Source organism: Enoplosus armatus, chromosome 18, assembly GCF_043641665.1.
Source record: "Enoplosus armatus isolate fEnoArm2 chromosome 18, fEnoArm2.hap1, whole genome shotgun sequence".
In the NCBI taxonomy this organism is placed as follows: domain Eukaryota; kingdom Metazoa; phylum Chordata; class Actinopteri; order Centrarchiformes; family Enoplosidae; genus Enoplosus; species Enoplosus armatus.
The window spans coordinates 9,676,890-9,695,430 of NC_092197.1; the positions used below are offsets into that span (position 1 = coordinate 9,676,890).

An 18,541-nucleotide genomic window follows, 5' to 3' on the forward strand; every position below is an offset into this window, starting at 1 on the left:
ATTACTTTTGCATCATATCACCCACTTCCACAGACTTTGTTCCCTGTAATCTGTTATCAAAGTTCAGTCCACTCATCTTCATCATTGTTATCATCATCCTCATCTGTCTTTCCCTGTGTGTCCCTCTGTCTCACTGATTCCCTTTCTGTCCATCTGTGCAGCCTTTTAATCTTTCTCTCTCTCTTATTAGTAAAAACACATAAGCGTACTAAAGCATGTTGCCATGCACAAGCACCGCAGGCACTACACCCCCCCCCCCCCACACACACACACACACGCAGCAAACAGAGACCAACCTCTGCTCAGACATGCAGCAGGGCAGCTAATTAGTAAAGTGGCAGTGGGGTTTGTGTGAGATCACACACACACACACGTTTCCCAGTGAGAGCTCATAGCCTGCACACTGCAGAGACACCACTGGACGCCAAGACTGCTGGTGCTATTGATCCAAGACAAATGAGTGAATGAGAGAGAGAGAGGAGGAAGGAAACGTGTGGAGAGGGGTCATCGTGTACGAGACAGAGTGTTGTCACACCTCAACTCTCTCTCTCTCTCCCTCTCAGATCAATACCATCTTTGTGTTTGTCAGCACAGTATTGTGGTGGTGAGTGGTCACTCCCTCTAGTGGTGTGAGACCAGCACAGAGAGGGGAGAGGGGGGAGAGGAGTTGAAAGATGGATGTGAAAAATGAGACAGAGAGAGAGAGAGAGAGAGAGGGTTGAACACACTGGGAAAAGAGAGGGAGGGACAAGCAGAGAGAGATGAAAAGACAGGGTTAGATACAGAGGATGAGAGAAAGAGAGGTGGAAATATAGAGAGTGGTAGTGGCGACCCAGTTCCATCACTGCTTGTTTGTGTTTGGGGTGGCGCGGCAGTTAAGAGCATCCAGGCTCGGGGATGGGGGGAGGAAGGTTGTGTGAAATAAACACGCATTTGTGAGGACGTTACTGCACTGTACACACACTGACACTTACACATACACATGCAAAGTCAGGCCCAGAGCTTGCATGGCACTAAGGCACTTTGGGAACCAGTTCTCACACACACTCTGCATGCATGAAGATGAACACACACACACACACACACACACACACACACACACACACACACACACGTTCATAATGGTTCTGACAATTTTGATACCTGATGTTCATCGTTGCACTGTGACCATGCATATCTGTGCACACTCTGGTTTTGGACTGTTTGGAATAAACTACAACAAATCTGTTTTTTTTCCCTCATCAGACATTTTTATCTGCAGCATTTTATTTTAGAATTGTTCCACAAAATAAAAACGTCCAATTGGTGCATATTAGAAATTTAACAGTTTAATTAGAGCTCAGAGCTTTGAAAAATCAGTAAATGTATTCGTGTTTAGTGTTTATTCTGTTGAAAATTAGATTTAAAAAAATCAATAATACATAAATGGGAGTGCAAATTGGATTTTAAAAATATTTGCAACACAGACTGCTTAGCTTAACTGTTTATAAAATATATATTTTTACTTACTTAACAGGAGTCTGGTGCATAATCAGTCAGTCAATTGGCGTTTTTCTTTGCTTTCAGTTGTTGGAAACAAACATAATTTTTGGCTCTATGGAGGACTTAAAATCAGTGTAAAAAATATTTTTTTAATGGATCTGCTTCTGTAAAAAAAAATCTGGCTCTTTATCAGTGAAAATCTGTAAAAAGAAAAAAAAAATTGATGAGCTTTCAGTTTAATCTAATTGAGGTTGATTACATCCAGTTCCTTTAAGATCTTCCAGGCATGATGCAGTTCCCTGCAGCTCTGGCTGTGGCTGAATGATGGATCATGATTCTTTAAAGCCCTATTGCACTTAGCTGTGCATTTAGTGTCTACAGTGCACTTCTCCCTTGGGCCATCTGTGTTCCTCCTCTGATTAACAGGCAGTAAAAACTCAAAACATGGTGGTTACTGATTGACAGTTTCATGTTGTTTTCTCCAAGCGCACGCCTCACACATCCTAAAGGGATATCACTGTGTTAATGTATACGATCATTGTTTTATTTCACACACTTTTTTTTCTACATTTACAATGTTTGTGTGGGGTTGTGTGTGTGCATGCTGGTGTGGCTGCCTGACCTTGTTTGCTTGCAAGAGTGATTTGTCACACCTTGTGTTGATATGGTGCAGTGAGCTGGCTCTTTGACAGCTACAATATAAACAGGAGCGTCTGATGTTGATTGCATGTTTCCCCAAGCATCCAAGTATGTGCTGCTACAGCTGTTGGGATTTGCAAAACACATTGTGCCTGCTCTTTTAAGAGCTACAATTCAGTTCAATTCAGCACATTCAGGAATTAGGGCAGCAAATGTGGAAAAGTTTTGTCGACTTTTGGGTGGGAGTGTTGGGAGGATGCAAGGTTGAAGAGGCAGTGACACCCTTTTTTTTTTTTGAGTAATGGGGGTCAAGAGGATGCGGTGGAGCTGGTCATGACGAGAGTAAATGAAGATGGGTTGTGGAGGATTGGCAGAGTGGGGGAAGAAAAAAAAGTTGGAGGATTTTTAAGAGAGCGAAAGAGAGGGAGATATAGAGACAGTGAGAGCTAATGAGCTGGATTTGCTGGAGACTTGGCATTCTGCTCGTGGTGCTCACTCTATCTCTCTCCTCTGTAGAGGAGCTGGCTAGAGCGAGCTTCCTGTCTGAGCCCTGAAGCAGGAGTAAATGAGGGGTGGGGGGAAGTGGGGGGAGTGGGGGGGGCAAGGAAGGGGGAGGTGGTGGAGGGTTGTTGGAAGCAATAGAACAGAGGAAGGAGGAGAAGGAGGAGGGTGAGGGGCGGGAGGGACCAGCGTTGAAATTGAATGCCAGGGCGCCATGTTCTCACCGCCAGCGTTTCCATGGTTACGGGGTAATTCTGGCGAGTAAGGAAATTTCATTCACTCTGGTATGAAGAAGAAAAAGAAGAAGAAGAAAAAAATCAGTAGGGAAATATCAACAAAGCAACAAAGAATGAGAAAGGAGAAAAAAAGAAATCAGGGAAGAGGAGAAAGAGGAGGAAAGACAAAACCTCTGCTGGGGTTTGTGCCACCCTTCCCCCAGGCGATCTGCCTCTGCCTCTGTCTCTCATTCCTTTTTTCTTATGTATTTCTGTGATGCTTGGTTTGTTTGCCGCCACCCTATAAGCAAACACAACACCCACCCATAAGCCAGGAGCCCTGCAGGTATATGGCAAAGAACAAAGAGAAACACTGTTAACTGGCTCCTGTGTGTGTGTGTGTGTGTTCTTTTTGGGAGGACGGCAATGGGGGTTGGTGCCGAGGGTAAGGGTCGAGGGGGGCGGGTTAAAGAAATCACATTTGACACGTGGACTGGCTGCTGACATGTCAGGGGCTCGGGCAAAGTGCTGCCTTTTTGACCACGTTTGTCTACGGCTGCTTAAATTTCACAGGAAAAATGGGTCGAGTTAAAACTCGTGTGTGCGTGTACGAACCTGAGCACGCAAGCATGTGTGTCAGCCTGCATGGATACAGGCGCACTCTCACTCTCCAGCTAACTGGGGTTGACAACTGCATGGGGTTTGACTGGGCTGTTGCTGCAGCCAACCTGACAGCTGTACAGCCAAGCACCTTCTGTACACACACACACATGCATGTGCACAAACACACACACACACACACACACACACACACACACACACACACACACACATGTACGTGCACACACAAACTTCCTCTTCAGTGTAATTTCTGATATGATGTGCAGGTTTTCTCATCAGCACATGCAGCATGTTTTGACAGAGTGAACTATAAACACATGTAGTTAAACACTGAATCATGTGTTGTTTATTATCTGCAAGCTGGTGTGTGCAGATGTTTCGCTGTCACAGAAAATATTGCTATATTACTGTTTTGTTTTTTTATTATTGAGATAATAAAATGAGATTTGTGATGTGATCATTATTTTCTTCTCTTCTTTCAGTGGCTGAGGAGGGGCTTTGGGAGTGCGGGCTGTCCTATGAGTGCCGGACCCTCCTGTTCAAGGCCATACACAACCTGCTGGAAAGGTAAAACCATTGTCAACACGTATTTCACGAAGTACATAACTTGCAGTGTTATAAAGTTTGAGTTTACAAAAACCACAAAGTGATCTGAAATTAAATGAAATTACCTTAATTTCATTTGCACAATGTTTTCACTCAACACTTTAGTTTAACCCCCTCATTAAGCATTTAAAAGCAGAATCTAAACATATAATAAATGGTGTATAACACACTATAATGTAGTTTTAAGAAAATATAAGTGTTTATTAATGTATATGTCAAACTCCTCTTGGGGCAACAATAAGTAGAGGCTAATTGTTGACAAATGCTGTACATTAATAAACCCTTAAAATGTTTATATACTACTATAGTGTTTATATAGTGCTTTTAAATGCTAAATAGGGGATTTAAAGTTAAGTATTTTATAAAATTCATAGAAATATGTTTTTGTTTTGTTAATATTACAATAACTGAATCTAACTGGATCTACTTTTTGGTGCATGTTTGATTTAGAGAGCACAAGTGAAGCATAGTGTGCAGAAAGTGAGTTTTCCTGATGGATCTTTTAGTTTACTGGACAAGACGGACATGCACCCACATACACCAATATTAAGAATAATAAATCAGACTTATTTAGCACTTTTAAGAGCTAAAACGATTATATATGTTGTTGTTTTATACTTAAATGTACTGAAATATTTAACATTTAACATCATCAGTAATTTGAATCAGCTCTCTGAATATAGATTGTGTCTCATTTTGACATTTTAAATTATATACAAAAGTCACCAAACAAAAGAACTTTATGTCACATTGATAGACAATTTTAGTTTTCTTCCGGCAGCTTCACCTTAATGAAATTATAATCTGAGTGCTGAATCACTTGCTCAAGTACCCAAAGCTCTCCTTTCTGAGTCAGAGCCATCTGTTAAATGAAGCAGCACATATTTGCTCTCTATTAAGTTAAGCATCAGTGATCATCATAGGGGGCAGGCTGAATTAACCTTCCTATTACCTTGAAGCTAACTCCTTTTATAGCTCACTATTTCAACACAGGAGGGATCATTTCCACTTTCTCTTTCATATAGCGCAGGTGAAATTGACCTCTGTCGCTGGCTGTTATTATTGTCATTATTTAGAATTAAATCTGAATTAACAGAGTCTTAATCAAACAATTACAGATAAAGCAATTATGAATATTTCAATAAAACAAGCACAGAAAAATAACACTTAGAAAAGACAATTGTTAAGACCTACATTACAAAGTACAATGAGTAAACTTTATGTCCAAACGGATTTTGTGAGACAAGACGTCCTCATAAAAAAGACAAATTTAGGCTTGTAATGGTCAGGAGAGCTCTGTTGTTTGGTTCATTTGTTTTAGAAACTTTCAGCGTAAGACTGGAATAACAGCAAGGAGTTTTGGGGTTTTGTGGTTGGTTGAAGTCCCAGAGTAATCACTTCAACAGACTGTACAGATGTTTTGTTGAGTTATGGGAGCAGGACATCTGCCACTGGGGCTAAGGCTAGCTTTATTGGAGCCCACTGCAGCAGGCTTTCATATGGAGTGATTAGATTTTATCATTGTTATCGATTGGAGTGGCACAGAAACAAAAGATATATACAACATTTAGCAAAATGTAACATTAGTCAAATAACCCTAAACTATATACATTGTCAATACCTTTTACAGTGCTTTCCCGTAGGATACAATTAGATGAGAGAGAAACATGGACTTTGCTTTGCCAGTTGGGTTTACTGCTCAATGCAATTTTAGCCTGAGACAACTGTCAATCAAGCAGACTTGCTCCCAAACATATTTGTCTTCAAAGCTGCTTTAATCAATATTTTTATATTAATAATGGCTCAGAGTGACAGGAGTTGCTCATCAGCCAGCGGTGCGGTTCCTCTATGCTCCCCAGAGTATTATCAGTGTCGTTCAGCTCCTTGTGTTGGTTTTATGGCCCACAACTTCACTGTTTTTACCAGTGTTGCCTCTCTTATTTATTTCCAGACACATGCAGCAGTTGTCATTGAAAAAGCTTTGATAAAAACCACCACACACGACAGACAAAGTTAGCAACTAGCTGGTAAAGACTTGAGCATTTAGCAGCCAAACAGCCAGATTTTTTACCAGAGGAGAAAGCAAAAGAGAGCTTAAAGGAGAGGAAACTCAAAATTAATGCAAATGTTACTGTGGTGTCTGCTGGATGTGTAAACACCTTAAAAGTTTGCCAACTATATATGGTGATAATGTGTAAATGTTGTGTTTACAGCTTGCTGTGATGCCCCATGTAGCCAAAAAATCAATTAATGCAGGTTTAAACCTTACTGTAATATTTGCTTCATAGATTAATATACACATTTTCACATTTTCCAAGACAGTGGAAGAAGCAAACTTTAAGAGACTTTGGTTATATCCAGTTGGATTCAGTGTCAACAAGAATATCTTTTGAGCCAGCATTTAGTAACTGCATCTGAAGGCTTTTACTCATAGTTCTTTGAAAGGGCTCCAATGAAGCAACTACTCTTAATAAGGTCAGTATTGGATCAGTGCATCCCTAAGCAGTTTGGGAATCGGCCTTGATGTGATCAATCCACATTATAAAATTAATTGTTTCCAAGAGAGAGACGGACCTTATGCGCCATGGTCAGATCGGAAAAGGCGTTGATAAGAATGCGCCAAAGATGGTAGAGCTGGAGACTGAAAGCTTTGGATAGCTCAGCCTGGCTGAGTGGAGAGGCGTCCACAATCATTTTGTTATTCCTTGACCCGGGTCAGAGGATCCAACAGGGAATTTACTGGCACCTGCTCACAGGGACGAGTCAAAGTCCTGAGAGCGCTGAGTTTTGTCTGTGAAAGGAGGCTGAAATGAGGTGAAGAAGTGCCCAGATGGTGGGATCGCCAAATAGGGAGCAGGATGACTGAACTGTTTGATGTGATCAAATTTTCATCTGATGAAAGGAAGAAAAAGAATTTGGAAAGCTATGTGTAAAAGTGCACACCACTTTGAGGGAAGCAGATTAGCAAGATTACCTTTCCTTTTCCTGTGCACTTGTCATGAACTCCATAAGTCAGCCTTTGCTCAGATGCAACTGAGGGAGCGTCCCTGCTGCAGTTAACTTGTAATGTATCATAAAACAAAAAACGCCCAATATTCTGCTTATTTTTGCACTAGATCAAAGTGATTTAACTTGTGCAAGGTCAACTCAATATAAAAATGCATGAAACAGCTTCTACTCATATAAGCTGTGAAATGGCCAGACATTTATATTATTGAAGCTGTCATTGAGAAACACTCTGCAATCTAATGAAATCATATACAACATAATTTAGTTAAATCAAAACCTCTCTAAGCCTCATATAAGAGCACTATTTATTGAACGATTGTCTTATGGAAATGCATTTTACGTGTTGTTGAGGTGTTTCTTTTAATCGATCATCCTCTGTTACATAATGACAATTTTCTGCCTCTCTTTTTCCTCGTCTAATGAATACCTTTCTTTCTCTCCTCCTCTACTGGCATCTCTTTCTTCTCCTTTTTACTGCTGCAGATGTTTGATGGACAAAGGGTTTGTGAGGATCGGGAAGTGGTTCTTCAAGCCACATGAGCTGGAAGAAAAGTCTTTGGGCAACAGGTAAGGAGAACTTTAAACACACACACACAGCTCACTGAGATATTGTCAGGTTTCATGCATGTTAGGCTGTGAGAAATACATGTGTGTGTGTGCTTCAAAGTGTGACGCAGCCCGGCCATGTGAATGGCTTTCATGAGATTCAGTATGTGTCGAGTCTCCTCTCCTTGATGTTCCAGCGACTGGCTCGTGGCGTGAGACTATTAAAAACCAGGACGTGAATGGTGGCGAGAGGTGAGAGCCGAGCTGAGTCGAGCTCTCACAGCTCTCTCTTTCTCTGGGTGAGGGGTGGTTTTGTGTGTGTGTGTGTGTCACGCTGTGTAACTGTGTAGGCAATGTGGGAGACAGACTGAAACAGCGTAAAAAGAGGGGTGGGTGTGATGACAGTAGCTCAACTTGTTGCTTCAGCCATTCTACTTCCCTCTCACAGCTCAGTCTGCCCACTTCAGCTTCTCCTGCTGGTGAGGATGCAGCATTCCTCACATCTCTAACATAGCCGTGCTCTAATGCTAAGTATTTTCGAGTAAACAGCTCCTAGGAAACCACTTAGCTGTCAAATGGCTCATTTTTAAAAATCTGTTATTGCTCAGAGGCAGCAAACACGAAAATCATCCCTCTATTTATATTTACTTTGTGTCTGTTGAACTGGAAAGCTGTAAATTGCATTGTCATTCAAATGTGGTGCAAATTAAGAGTTGCACAGGAAACTCGCTGTAGAAAAGTTGCTGACACGAGTGCGGTCTGCTGCGATGTGCTGAAGCAGACTCGGGTTCAGCCGTTCAGAGCAGGTGGAAGTCCCACAGAGAGAGTGTGTCGCTTGTGTTGCATACGTATGGTGTTTTGAGAAGTACTGAGAGGAATCCTGATGTGATTGTGAACTTTTTTGTACCTTGTACCTTCTTTAAAGGAAAGAAATACCCTGACTAAATGAGTGGAGAGACATAATGAATGCAGATGCGCGAGGGGGTCACTGAATGGTTTGATGAGAGTGGAAAGGATGTGAATCATGTGTTGTGGCTTTCACAGTCATCAGATCTCCACCCAAATGGGAGATTTTGAAGTGTTAGACGATGCTCTCCTCCACCATCAGTTCCAGAGTTCAAGAGACTCTTAACAAGGAGCACTGAAGCTGGTCTGGGGGCTTTCCTAAGACATTTTATGTTCTGCTGCACATACAGTATGAACTAAACTATGACGTTTGTGTCCTATTAACACTTCATACTCTACATGTACACCAAACTTCTCACATTGTATCTCACACCCTCGCTGGCCACATGAGGTGACCCCCAACTCTCATTACCATGGTGACATTTGGTTGTGACATCGTGCTCATATTCCCTGCGTGCATTTATTGGATGCATTATCCTGTTTGACAAGTGGACGCTGCTCATTAATTATCTCATTGAAAAGGCTTAGACTTTGCTTTAAACAGAAAGGGTTGAAAATGAACAAAAAAAATATGTTATGACGGAATATAACCAACATTACAAGTTACCAAAAGGGAGTGAAGCAGAGAGGCGTCAACATAGATAACATTTGTGGGAAGTATGTGCATGCATACTGTATGCATAAAAATGTATGTTTAGTGTAGATGTTCTGAAATTAAGCTCAGTGTTTGAGTGAATGCAGAGATTTTCATGCGTGTGTGTCTCTTTTGCACATCATGTAATTCCTCTTCATTTTGACAGAATATGTTGTCAGCTGGTACGCCCCCTGCTGAGCCAATCCTGACTCGTTCTGTCTGTGAATTATTGAACGTCCTGGAAGGAGAGACAGAATCGAGAGAGAGAGAAACATTCTTCAACACGCAGACACAAACAAATAGAAATCTGATGTAAATGTCTGCACTAGTCACAGTCTTTTCACGCCTGCACTCTGCGGCTGTTGCATACATGTATCATGTTGTGTAAGTGAGCCATGACGTTTTTTTTTCCCTTCCCACATGTCACCACTGCTTGCTTCCAGCACACATGCAAACACACATACTGTCCTAAATGCCCACACACACACACACCATCCCTTGTTCCCAGAATAGCAGCGTTGCCTCACACTTGACAGCATGAGCCGTAAGAACCCCTGCAGATCCCTTGCCATCAGTGTTTTCATGCCATGAGGGAACATTGCTCAGTTAGGCATACACTGACCTCCTGCCTCAGCTGTAACCAGCTCCTTTGTCTCTTCTTCACTCCCACACTGTGCCGTTTTATCCCCAACAGGGGGCGCTTCAGTGCTAATATCCATGCCATGCCCCCTTATCCCGTGCCAACTCCTGTGCCTTGGCACTTCTGCCTTTGTCAGGCTTATCTGGTGTTTATCTCATATGTGTCCTCGGGGCACGGCGAGGATTGGCACATCCAGGACACATCCAACCCCCCCCCCCCCCCCCTCCTTTCACTCCTCTCTCAGCACAACACTCGCGCTCTCTTTGTGTCTGAATGGGAGGAAAGCACTCTGGGTTGGTAACGGATTGCATCAGACGCTGAGGGGAGCGAGAGGGAGAGAGAGTGTGAGAGAGGAGGAAGAGCAGGGAGGAGGCTCAGAGTGTGCGGTGGGGAGGTGGGAATCAGAGAAGGTGGGGGGTCGTAAATTAATCATTACTATAGACGGCTGAATGGATGTATTAGAGGCTGTCTCTCTCATTAGTACAGTCAATTCTATGCATGCCAAGTACAGTGCCCAGTATATTTATTAATCTAGGTGCTCTCTTTCGCATTAATGGCCACATTCTCATGCATAAGTAATGTTGATATTTTACAGCGTAACAGAGCTGTCCTCTGGTACTTGACCATGAAACAGAAACAAGTTGCACTGCCTGTTTAAATTACTTAAAAAGAAAAGAAATCCTTACCTGACCTGAGAGAATAGCTTGTTTTTGTTTCAATACAAGTCCTCTCCTCTCCTCTCCTCTCCTCTCCTCAGGGACCAATGACATTGAGATATTAGCCATCTCCAAGGCAACAAACATTTGGTGTTATGCCAGATCACAAGGTCACAGAATCTTCAGAAATAAAAACCGAAAAGAAAATATGAAAAAAAAAAAAAATCCTCCTTTTTTTTGTCACCCCTGTTCCTCTATCCTCCACATTTTATCAACACTCAAAAGTACTGGGCACGCATCATTTACCAAGATTGTTTGTTTATTTCTATTTGTTTGCATATTTAAAATAGCATGGTGAAAGCATATGTGCAGGGGAGGAAGGAAGCCGGGGAGTGTTTGATCAAAGTCCTCCCTAATATGAACAAAATCTTAAATTCAAGTTTAATCATAAAAATCAAAAGCATATAATAAAAAAATGCCAACTGACCTACTTTTGCTGATATTGGTATATTTGGTTAAATCTTTCCCCCGGTGCTTTCAGGGGCTTAAGGAAACCTTGAACTCCCGGTTGCATTAATCTAGGGGAAGAAAGTCCCATGCTTCTACCTCATTTAGCCTTTGTTCTTCATCGTCATTCAAAACAATGTGATATGTTGCACATAACATAATGCTAATGCATTAATAGTTTGGTAGATTCAAAAGGATTTTTACAAAAATACAAATTTAAGACCTTTAAGGCTTAAATGAATACTTTTCAGGGATGTGATGTTAGTTTTTTTTTACTTTTATCACAGAAAAAAAAAGATTATTGACAATGACATGTAAAATAGCTGATGGGTGAATGGTGAAGATCCCAGACGTGGTGTATGCTCTGAATTTTTTCTGGTTGACTTAGAGACCTGCTGATTATTTCACTGGTTACAAATGTGACTGACAAGGAAAATGCCCCCACGATTGACAGAAACTTATGGACTGACTGGCAGAGAGATGGATAAGGTTAAATGAGTTACTGACTGAATGAATCCTGGTTTGACTAAAATACTCTGTGACTGGCTTATAAAGACCGGTTGGGAAAAAAGGCTGTAATAAAAGTTAAAGGGTTTTGGATTTAGAGCTGTAGGATTTAGAAAAGAGTGTTTTTTCTTTTCAGCGAGTTGAATGAGGAAATGTTAATTAGTTTATGTAGTGTTTTCACTGCGTTTCTCAATACTTCAGTCAGTAAATACTTGTTAGCAGCACCATTAAGGAGAAGACATCCCATTCATTGTTCCTCTCGCTCTTAATTACGCCGCCGTCCATACTTTTGTTTTGCAATCAGCTACAAACTTAAAGCTAGAAGCCCCAAATGAGCTCAAGCAAGCATACTATGGAAATTTATAATTGAAGTCAACGGAAGGAACATTCAAATGTATTTCTTGGCATTTTTGCAAAGGATCCAGCTCAAAGTCACCAATATGTAAATGACACTGAAATGTATGTGTATGTAAGAAAAAATAACAATAAAAAACACATTATACCATATGCCACTTTTGTAGCAGTCCATTTGCAGTAAAAAGGCTTTTATAGAGAAGCCACTGGAAAATCTACTGTATTTAAATACAGCAGCTTTGCAGTGGCTCATTGATTGACTACATGCACTGTGAGCCATAAAAATATTAATGTACTACAGGGGAATGTGACCGTATCTGATGTATCTGAATCTACGTTCTTTTTTGCGCTTTTGATATAAAAGTGCAGGAGTGCCACCCTGTCATTCAGTCAGTACCCTTGTTAAATATTTGTATTACTGAAATATTTGCATGTTCTCCTTTGAAACATGTTGTTCTGCGTGTGTCTTGTGCCTCCCTAGAGACAAAAAAACAGAGAACACGTAATGTGCTATCCTCCAGATTTCTAATATAACCAGGTAAAACTACTGAGAGGGAGAAAGAAGGAAGAGAAAAAAAAACCACACAGATCAATAGAGAGGACGGTGATACATCACAGCAACAGCCTACCAACAGATCCTTTTCCTCCTTTTTAATTAGGACCACAGATATGAAGGCCTGTAGTAGCTCGCACTGAGGTTCTTACTGAGGTTAGCAACTTCCACATGGCAGCAGATGTGTGGGGAAGTATTCAGTCATTCTCTGCTGTCTTTCACAGCTAAAAAGAAATCCAGTTTTGTCTGTGCTTTTTGTGCCCATAGAGAGGGCAAAGAATGTGTCCTTGAACATGGTGCCTTTTCATTGTGAATCCATATAAATAGTTGGAGAAGTGTTGGAGCGCAAACATTGTGATAGCAACACGGGCTAAAGCCACCCACTTGGGGCCACTGAATAATACATCAAGCTGACTATATCCCCCTTATTGCTCGTATTAACACCAGTGTGTCGTGTGTGTGCAGGAACACGTGCACGCACCTGCATAAGCCTGAGAGTATTATGCATGTATGGTGGGATTTGTTTGTATGGAATAAATGTATTGTGCCAGTGCAGTGGAAGGACTTTTACAGCAAATGTATACATGCTGCTTACGAGAGCTTACAAGAGGGTAAACATCCTCTACATCGGTCCACATACACCAGAGCAATGTCTACTCTCTTGTGTTTTCAGGAGATGTGTTCAGATTATGTAGGAAGGGTTAGGCAGCGAGGAGGATGAAGATAACTCATAATAGTGCTGCTGTGGTGGAGAATTTAAGGTGCAGATTAAAGAGATTAATCCCCCAGATTTGAGAGAATCTAAGAAAATGCTATCAAGCCTGCTTAGTGCATGTGACTAGTTAATGATATTTAAACACAGTTATCACATCATGGGCTTTAGATGCCTCTTACAGTGAAGAAAGAAGCTTTGTGTGTCTTGCACATGGTTGTTTTACTGTTTATTACTTTCTACCTCCTTTAATCTAATCTTGCTTTATATTTTTCCCTACTGGGTTAGACATGAGAGCATCCCGACAACTAAGATAACTACTGTTGTTTTGTGTGCATGTGATTGCACACGTAGAGACATGTGTGTCAAGTCCATGATGCATGTCGGACATTAACCAGCTCCCCTGCTGGCTGGCTGGCTGGTAGCGTTGTGATTGGGTGAAGAGACACATGTTGTCACATGAACCCAACACAGTCACTTCATCTTTTTTTTTTTCATTGGCATTCAGACATGCATGTGATACATACGTGTGTGTTCACATGTTGTCACGATGACTGCGGGTTTATTTGCATGCATTTGTGTCTCCCTCTACATGTGCACACTCGCATGCATACAGTATACACACATTTGTACACATCGGATTGCCTAAATGTACCTGAATTCCTGCTGTTAACGCTGCCATATAAGGCACATACTGTACATATGAAGCCAAATGAAACAGACACGCACATGTGATGCGTCTGTGTGTTCTCCGGCTCTGCATTCCCTGATTGATTTCACCATAAAATTGTGCTCAGTAGCCACCCATTAAAACTCTGATCTCATCGATATGTATGCAGCAATTGCAGTGCGTGGCACTGAATTATTCACCTCCTCCTCTTTCTCTCGCACTCATTTTGCTCTCACTCCTCATTTTATTCTGTGTCTTTCTCTCCTTGTCCCCCTAATTTCCTTTCTATCCATCTATTTTCCCTTTTCGTCTCTGTCTTATTCATGCTTTTCCTTAATTTGTCTGCCTCTAGTGCTCACTCTGTCTCCATCTTCTTCTATTGCTGTCTTGCTTTCTGCTCTGCTCTTCCTCGTTTCTTCCTCCTCTCACTCTTCTTCTTCTATTTCTCAACCCCCTCACCCACCCCCCCCCCCCCCCCCCCCCCCCTCCCTCTCTCTGACTCCTCTCTCTATCTCTCTCCAGTACTGTCAGCCCTGAGGCGAGTCTCAGCCATCACTCCTCTTCATTTATTAATACCTGTACTCATACAGCCCAGCACACACAGCTGCCTCACATCTCTGACCACTGTTCTCACGCACAAACACACACACACACACACACACAAGCATGCGCTTGCCGACTGCACAAATGTCCCAGAGGATGCAAGGACCCCAGTGTGTCCACACACTCACACCCGCTTACTGTGCAGAAAAATGCCCTTTGTAAAAGGACAGGGAGCATCAATCTTCAGCTGCGTCAGCCTACAGTTTGATGCTCGTTTTGTAATTCTGCTTTTCCCTGACTCGCATTTAATTGCACTTTATTGCAATGCAAAGATCTTAGGTCATAATTGTTGCACATTAGTTATTGGTTAGACAATTGCTTGTATTGTAATTGTTTACCCAAACTGAGCCTTCCCTCTCTACACTATATTAAATGACTTAAATCACTTTCATCAGTAGCTGTTTTTGGGCTTCGCTTTGTAATAACGTTTAAGTATCAGGTAGAATTAATTGAGAGCACCAAGGTGAAACATTCTGTATCAGCACACAGTTAATTCCAGCTGAAATATCAAAAGTGTCCTGCAACTAATTCTGTTGGAAAGAGAGCCGACAATACAAAGAGAGAGGAGATGATTTCCGACAGCGATTCCCTGCTATTTGGCCAGAGCTGCGGTTTTTATGAGGGGTCTTAAGGGAGTCGTGTTTTTTGTACACACATCAGTCCCGATCAGTGCGCTCCCATCTCATAAAAATGTACAATAACAATATAAACAGAATTATCAACACGAGAGGGAAATAAATTCTAATGGATGCTTCATTTCACAGCCTTATTTAATGTGTGCAGGGCTGAGAACAGAAAGTGTAACATGGTGAAATAAATACAATCAATCAACCAATTAGTCAGTCAGCCTATGGAAAGACTTACTAACTTATTTGCCTTAAGTGCCCTTAGTCGTGTCTATACATATAGGAAAATAACTTTATGAAAAATCAGTGCAAACAGAAGATAATCAGAGCATGTGGCATTGTGACTGTTTGTGCATATGTGCATGGCAGTAAGCTGGACGGGTACTCTCGACTTGCAGCTGTTCCCCTTAGCTTCCCCATGCAGCTATATATAGCTCATCATATGGTGCAATGATGCACTGAGGACAAGGTTGGAGGGCAGTGACATCGAAAGCATTTTGACTCATGTGTTGTAGAGATGTGAACTGTGGAGATGATAGACTAGTGCTGTGTGTGTGTGTGTGTGTGTGTGTGTGTGTGTGTGTGTGTGTGTGTGAGAGAGAGTGTGTTGTGGGTCTGTTTGTCTCAGGCCTGTGTTCTTGCAAATGGATGTGTATTTAGCTCTGCTCTCCCTCCTGTGATTGTGCAGACCTGTATCCAAACCACCTGTTATGATGGTCTGTTTTTTGCATCAGGAATGTTTATGAGGCAGAGAAATTTGGCCTCTTCTCTCTTTGGGTGCACTCAGCGCCATCTAAAGGCCTTCATGGTCAACGCCAGGAGATATCTGTTCTCCCTCAAGACTGTGTTTAGTTCTGCCCATGAGTGACTGGAACTGGCCATTTTATTGAATTTGATGATCCATTACAGCTCAAATGGAGGTCCGGCTCCCTCAGGGCAAAGGAGATATTGCATAGGCAGCAGGGTAATCACAAGGAGATTACAGTACCTGCTGACTTTATTGTCAGTCTGAAATATATAAACCAAGGAGCTTTACAGATTAAAAATATACATCAGTGAAGCCGTCGTGGTAGTTAATGGTGTCCAGCCCGCCCACTGGTATATAGATTGCAATAAGGCCACAACAATTACTCCTCTGTGATTAAAAAAAGAGCAATGCATGATGAACTATGCCTGGGCTATGTAATAAAGAGAGCGCTGCATATGTAAACATGTAGTCACCACAATCAGTCATAAGCAAATGAGGATTTATACCTGCAATAAGGAGCTCATGTGGGAAACGTTGAAGATGATCAATGTAGGTAGAGCTTAGCGAGACTTTTACAAAGACACGTTCTGAGCGTGGTCCAAATTGCTGTTTGGAGAAAAGCACTCATCATCTGTCAAAGACCGGCATATTATTCATGCTGTACATTTGTTTCTCAGTGAATTTGATTTATGGGTTTATTTAATCTCAAGTTTAACATCATTAAATGTCACTTAGATTCAATTTAAATCTCAATGTAATTATGTTAACAGTTGTAAAGGTGAGTGTACATTTCATTAAATTGGACAAAGAGGGCTGTAGCTGAAGATTTTGTTCACGTCTTTCTATGATCAGCTCACTGTACACACACAGACGACACACACCACTACACGTCTGTGGTCTCTGAACCTTTACTGTCTTCTGTCCCCAGTGAACACCTATCATGCTCCTTCTCCTTCTTCCTCCACGGGGAGAGCAACGTGTGCACGAGTGTGGAGATCGCCCAGCACCAGCCTGCATACCACATCACAGAACACCACATCCGCCTCGCACAGGCCTCCATCACCCCAGTACAAGGTAATACCACAAACCCATTGTTTTCTTCTCTGCACCAGAGCCAGAGCATGCACCAGAAATGTGTTGCATTACTGATGAACATGTACAATACAACCTGCCAGGACTCATTCTGATCCTTTACTTAGTTACTAAATGTAACATTACCACATCGTATAAATATCCATTACAAGTAAAAGTCTTGCATTGTTAAAGTACTAAAGTACAAAATGCACTGAAAGTATCAATAGTAAAAGTACTGAATGGAGACAAATGGCCCCTGAGTGCTATAATCATACAGTATGATTAAATGAAACTAGGTTATTATGGGATCCTTCTGCAAACTCATTGTATTTACGTTTCCCCTCCTCAGTGTGTATCTTTGTTGTGCAATATAATGAAATACGATATCTGTTTCAACCGTCTGCAGTGATCCTGAGTCCATACGGTCTGAGCGGCACTCTGACAGGTCAGGCCTACAAGATGAGTGACCCAGCGGCCCGGAAACTGATGGAGGAGTGGAGCTACTTCTACCCCGTGGTACTTCAGCAGAAAGAGGGAAGTGGAGAAAAGGAAAAAGAAGAAGCGAGCCAGGCCTATGATCGCAACTGTCACGTGGCAGTGGAGGTCATCGTAGGTATGTAGGAAGTCAACATGTTTGTCGGATTTAACTGCTTCATGGAAAAAATCTTATCCAGTAATATCCAGTATTTAGACATTTGCTGTAGTGAAAATGTTCTGTATATTATATAACCGCACAGCAGTACGTAGTGAAGAACGCTGGAGATCTTTTCAGCATTGGAAGAGCGATAAAAACACATTAGGCCACAGTGATGTTGTTCTGCTAAATTAATCAGATTTTATTGTATCAGGATGAACCACTTGAGATGTATCAAGGGGGCTCCAGAACAAACACTCACAAGAACAAACAGAAAACAAAACAATGCAAGGCACAACACATAACACAACAAGTCAACAATGAGAATGAAAAAATAAGACAACCTACTCAACAACAAAAACAGAAAGGAGTTACAACCACAGGATAGATACTATCATATGAAAAAAATGAGCAAACTGTCAAGTAACAGTAAAATAAAGACAGCGAATGAACAAGTGCAAGTAAATGATTTGAATTGGAAGGAGCCCAAAGAAATAAAAGCTTTTTCCTTAGAGACAAGGGGACCATAATATTTCTGATATTTCACAATTATCTGTACGTTTCATATGCTTTATAAAAAAAGAGATATGAGGTCAGCGCTAATCCAAGGTAAATGTCTGCCCTCAACTTTTGAAAGTTTCCTGGGCCGACCACCTTATCGAGTTTGGAGTAGAAAAAAATCCCAAGTGATTGGACTCTATACCAATTAATAGCAATCAAATCATTAATAAACATGTCTGCATCCATTTTCTTTTACTGTCTAATTTGAATTAGTCTTGGTGGTTATTTGGATATTTTCATCTTCCACACACAGTAAACTACTGAATGGTCGCTGAAACAGTCTGACAAAACACCAGCTTTTGAAATTCTATTTGGATGTGAGACAAGTTGCATATTTATTCTCGTGCAATATTACAGATGGATACTCAAAGTGTTTTGGGTCTAAATGAGGAGAAAGTTCTATATGTAGCACATCATTTTGTAGTTTGAGTTCAGTGTCTGCAGTTTTGCTACTCAGCCTTATTTCAGAAAGTGTAATGATATTTGGTTTGTGCTAGGCAACCCATGCTCTAAGTAAATCCATCTTTAACCCTTAAA

General features: G+C 41.4%; 1 protein-coding gene across 1 annotated transcript in view; it reads left to right on the plus strand.

The window, feature by feature from the left end:
* The window catches only part of LOC139301132 (mediator of RNA polymerase II transcription subunit 13-like), a 71,242-nt gene that overhangs the window by 39,584 nt on the left and 13,117 nt on the right, over positions 1 to 18,541 (plus strand). Inside the window, exons 3-6 of the mRNA XM_070924441.1 lie at positions 3,941 to 4,025; positions 7,557 to 7,640; positions 16,664 to 16,809; positions 17,216 to 17,422. Coding sequence (XP_070780542.1) covers positions 3,941 to 4,025; positions 7,557 to 7,640; positions 16,664 to 16,809; positions 17,216 to 17,422 — 522 coding nt within the window. The remainder of the gene's footprint in view (positions 1 to 3,940; positions 4,026 to 7,556; positions 7,641 to 16,663; positions 16,810 to 17,215; positions 17,423 to 18,541) is intronic.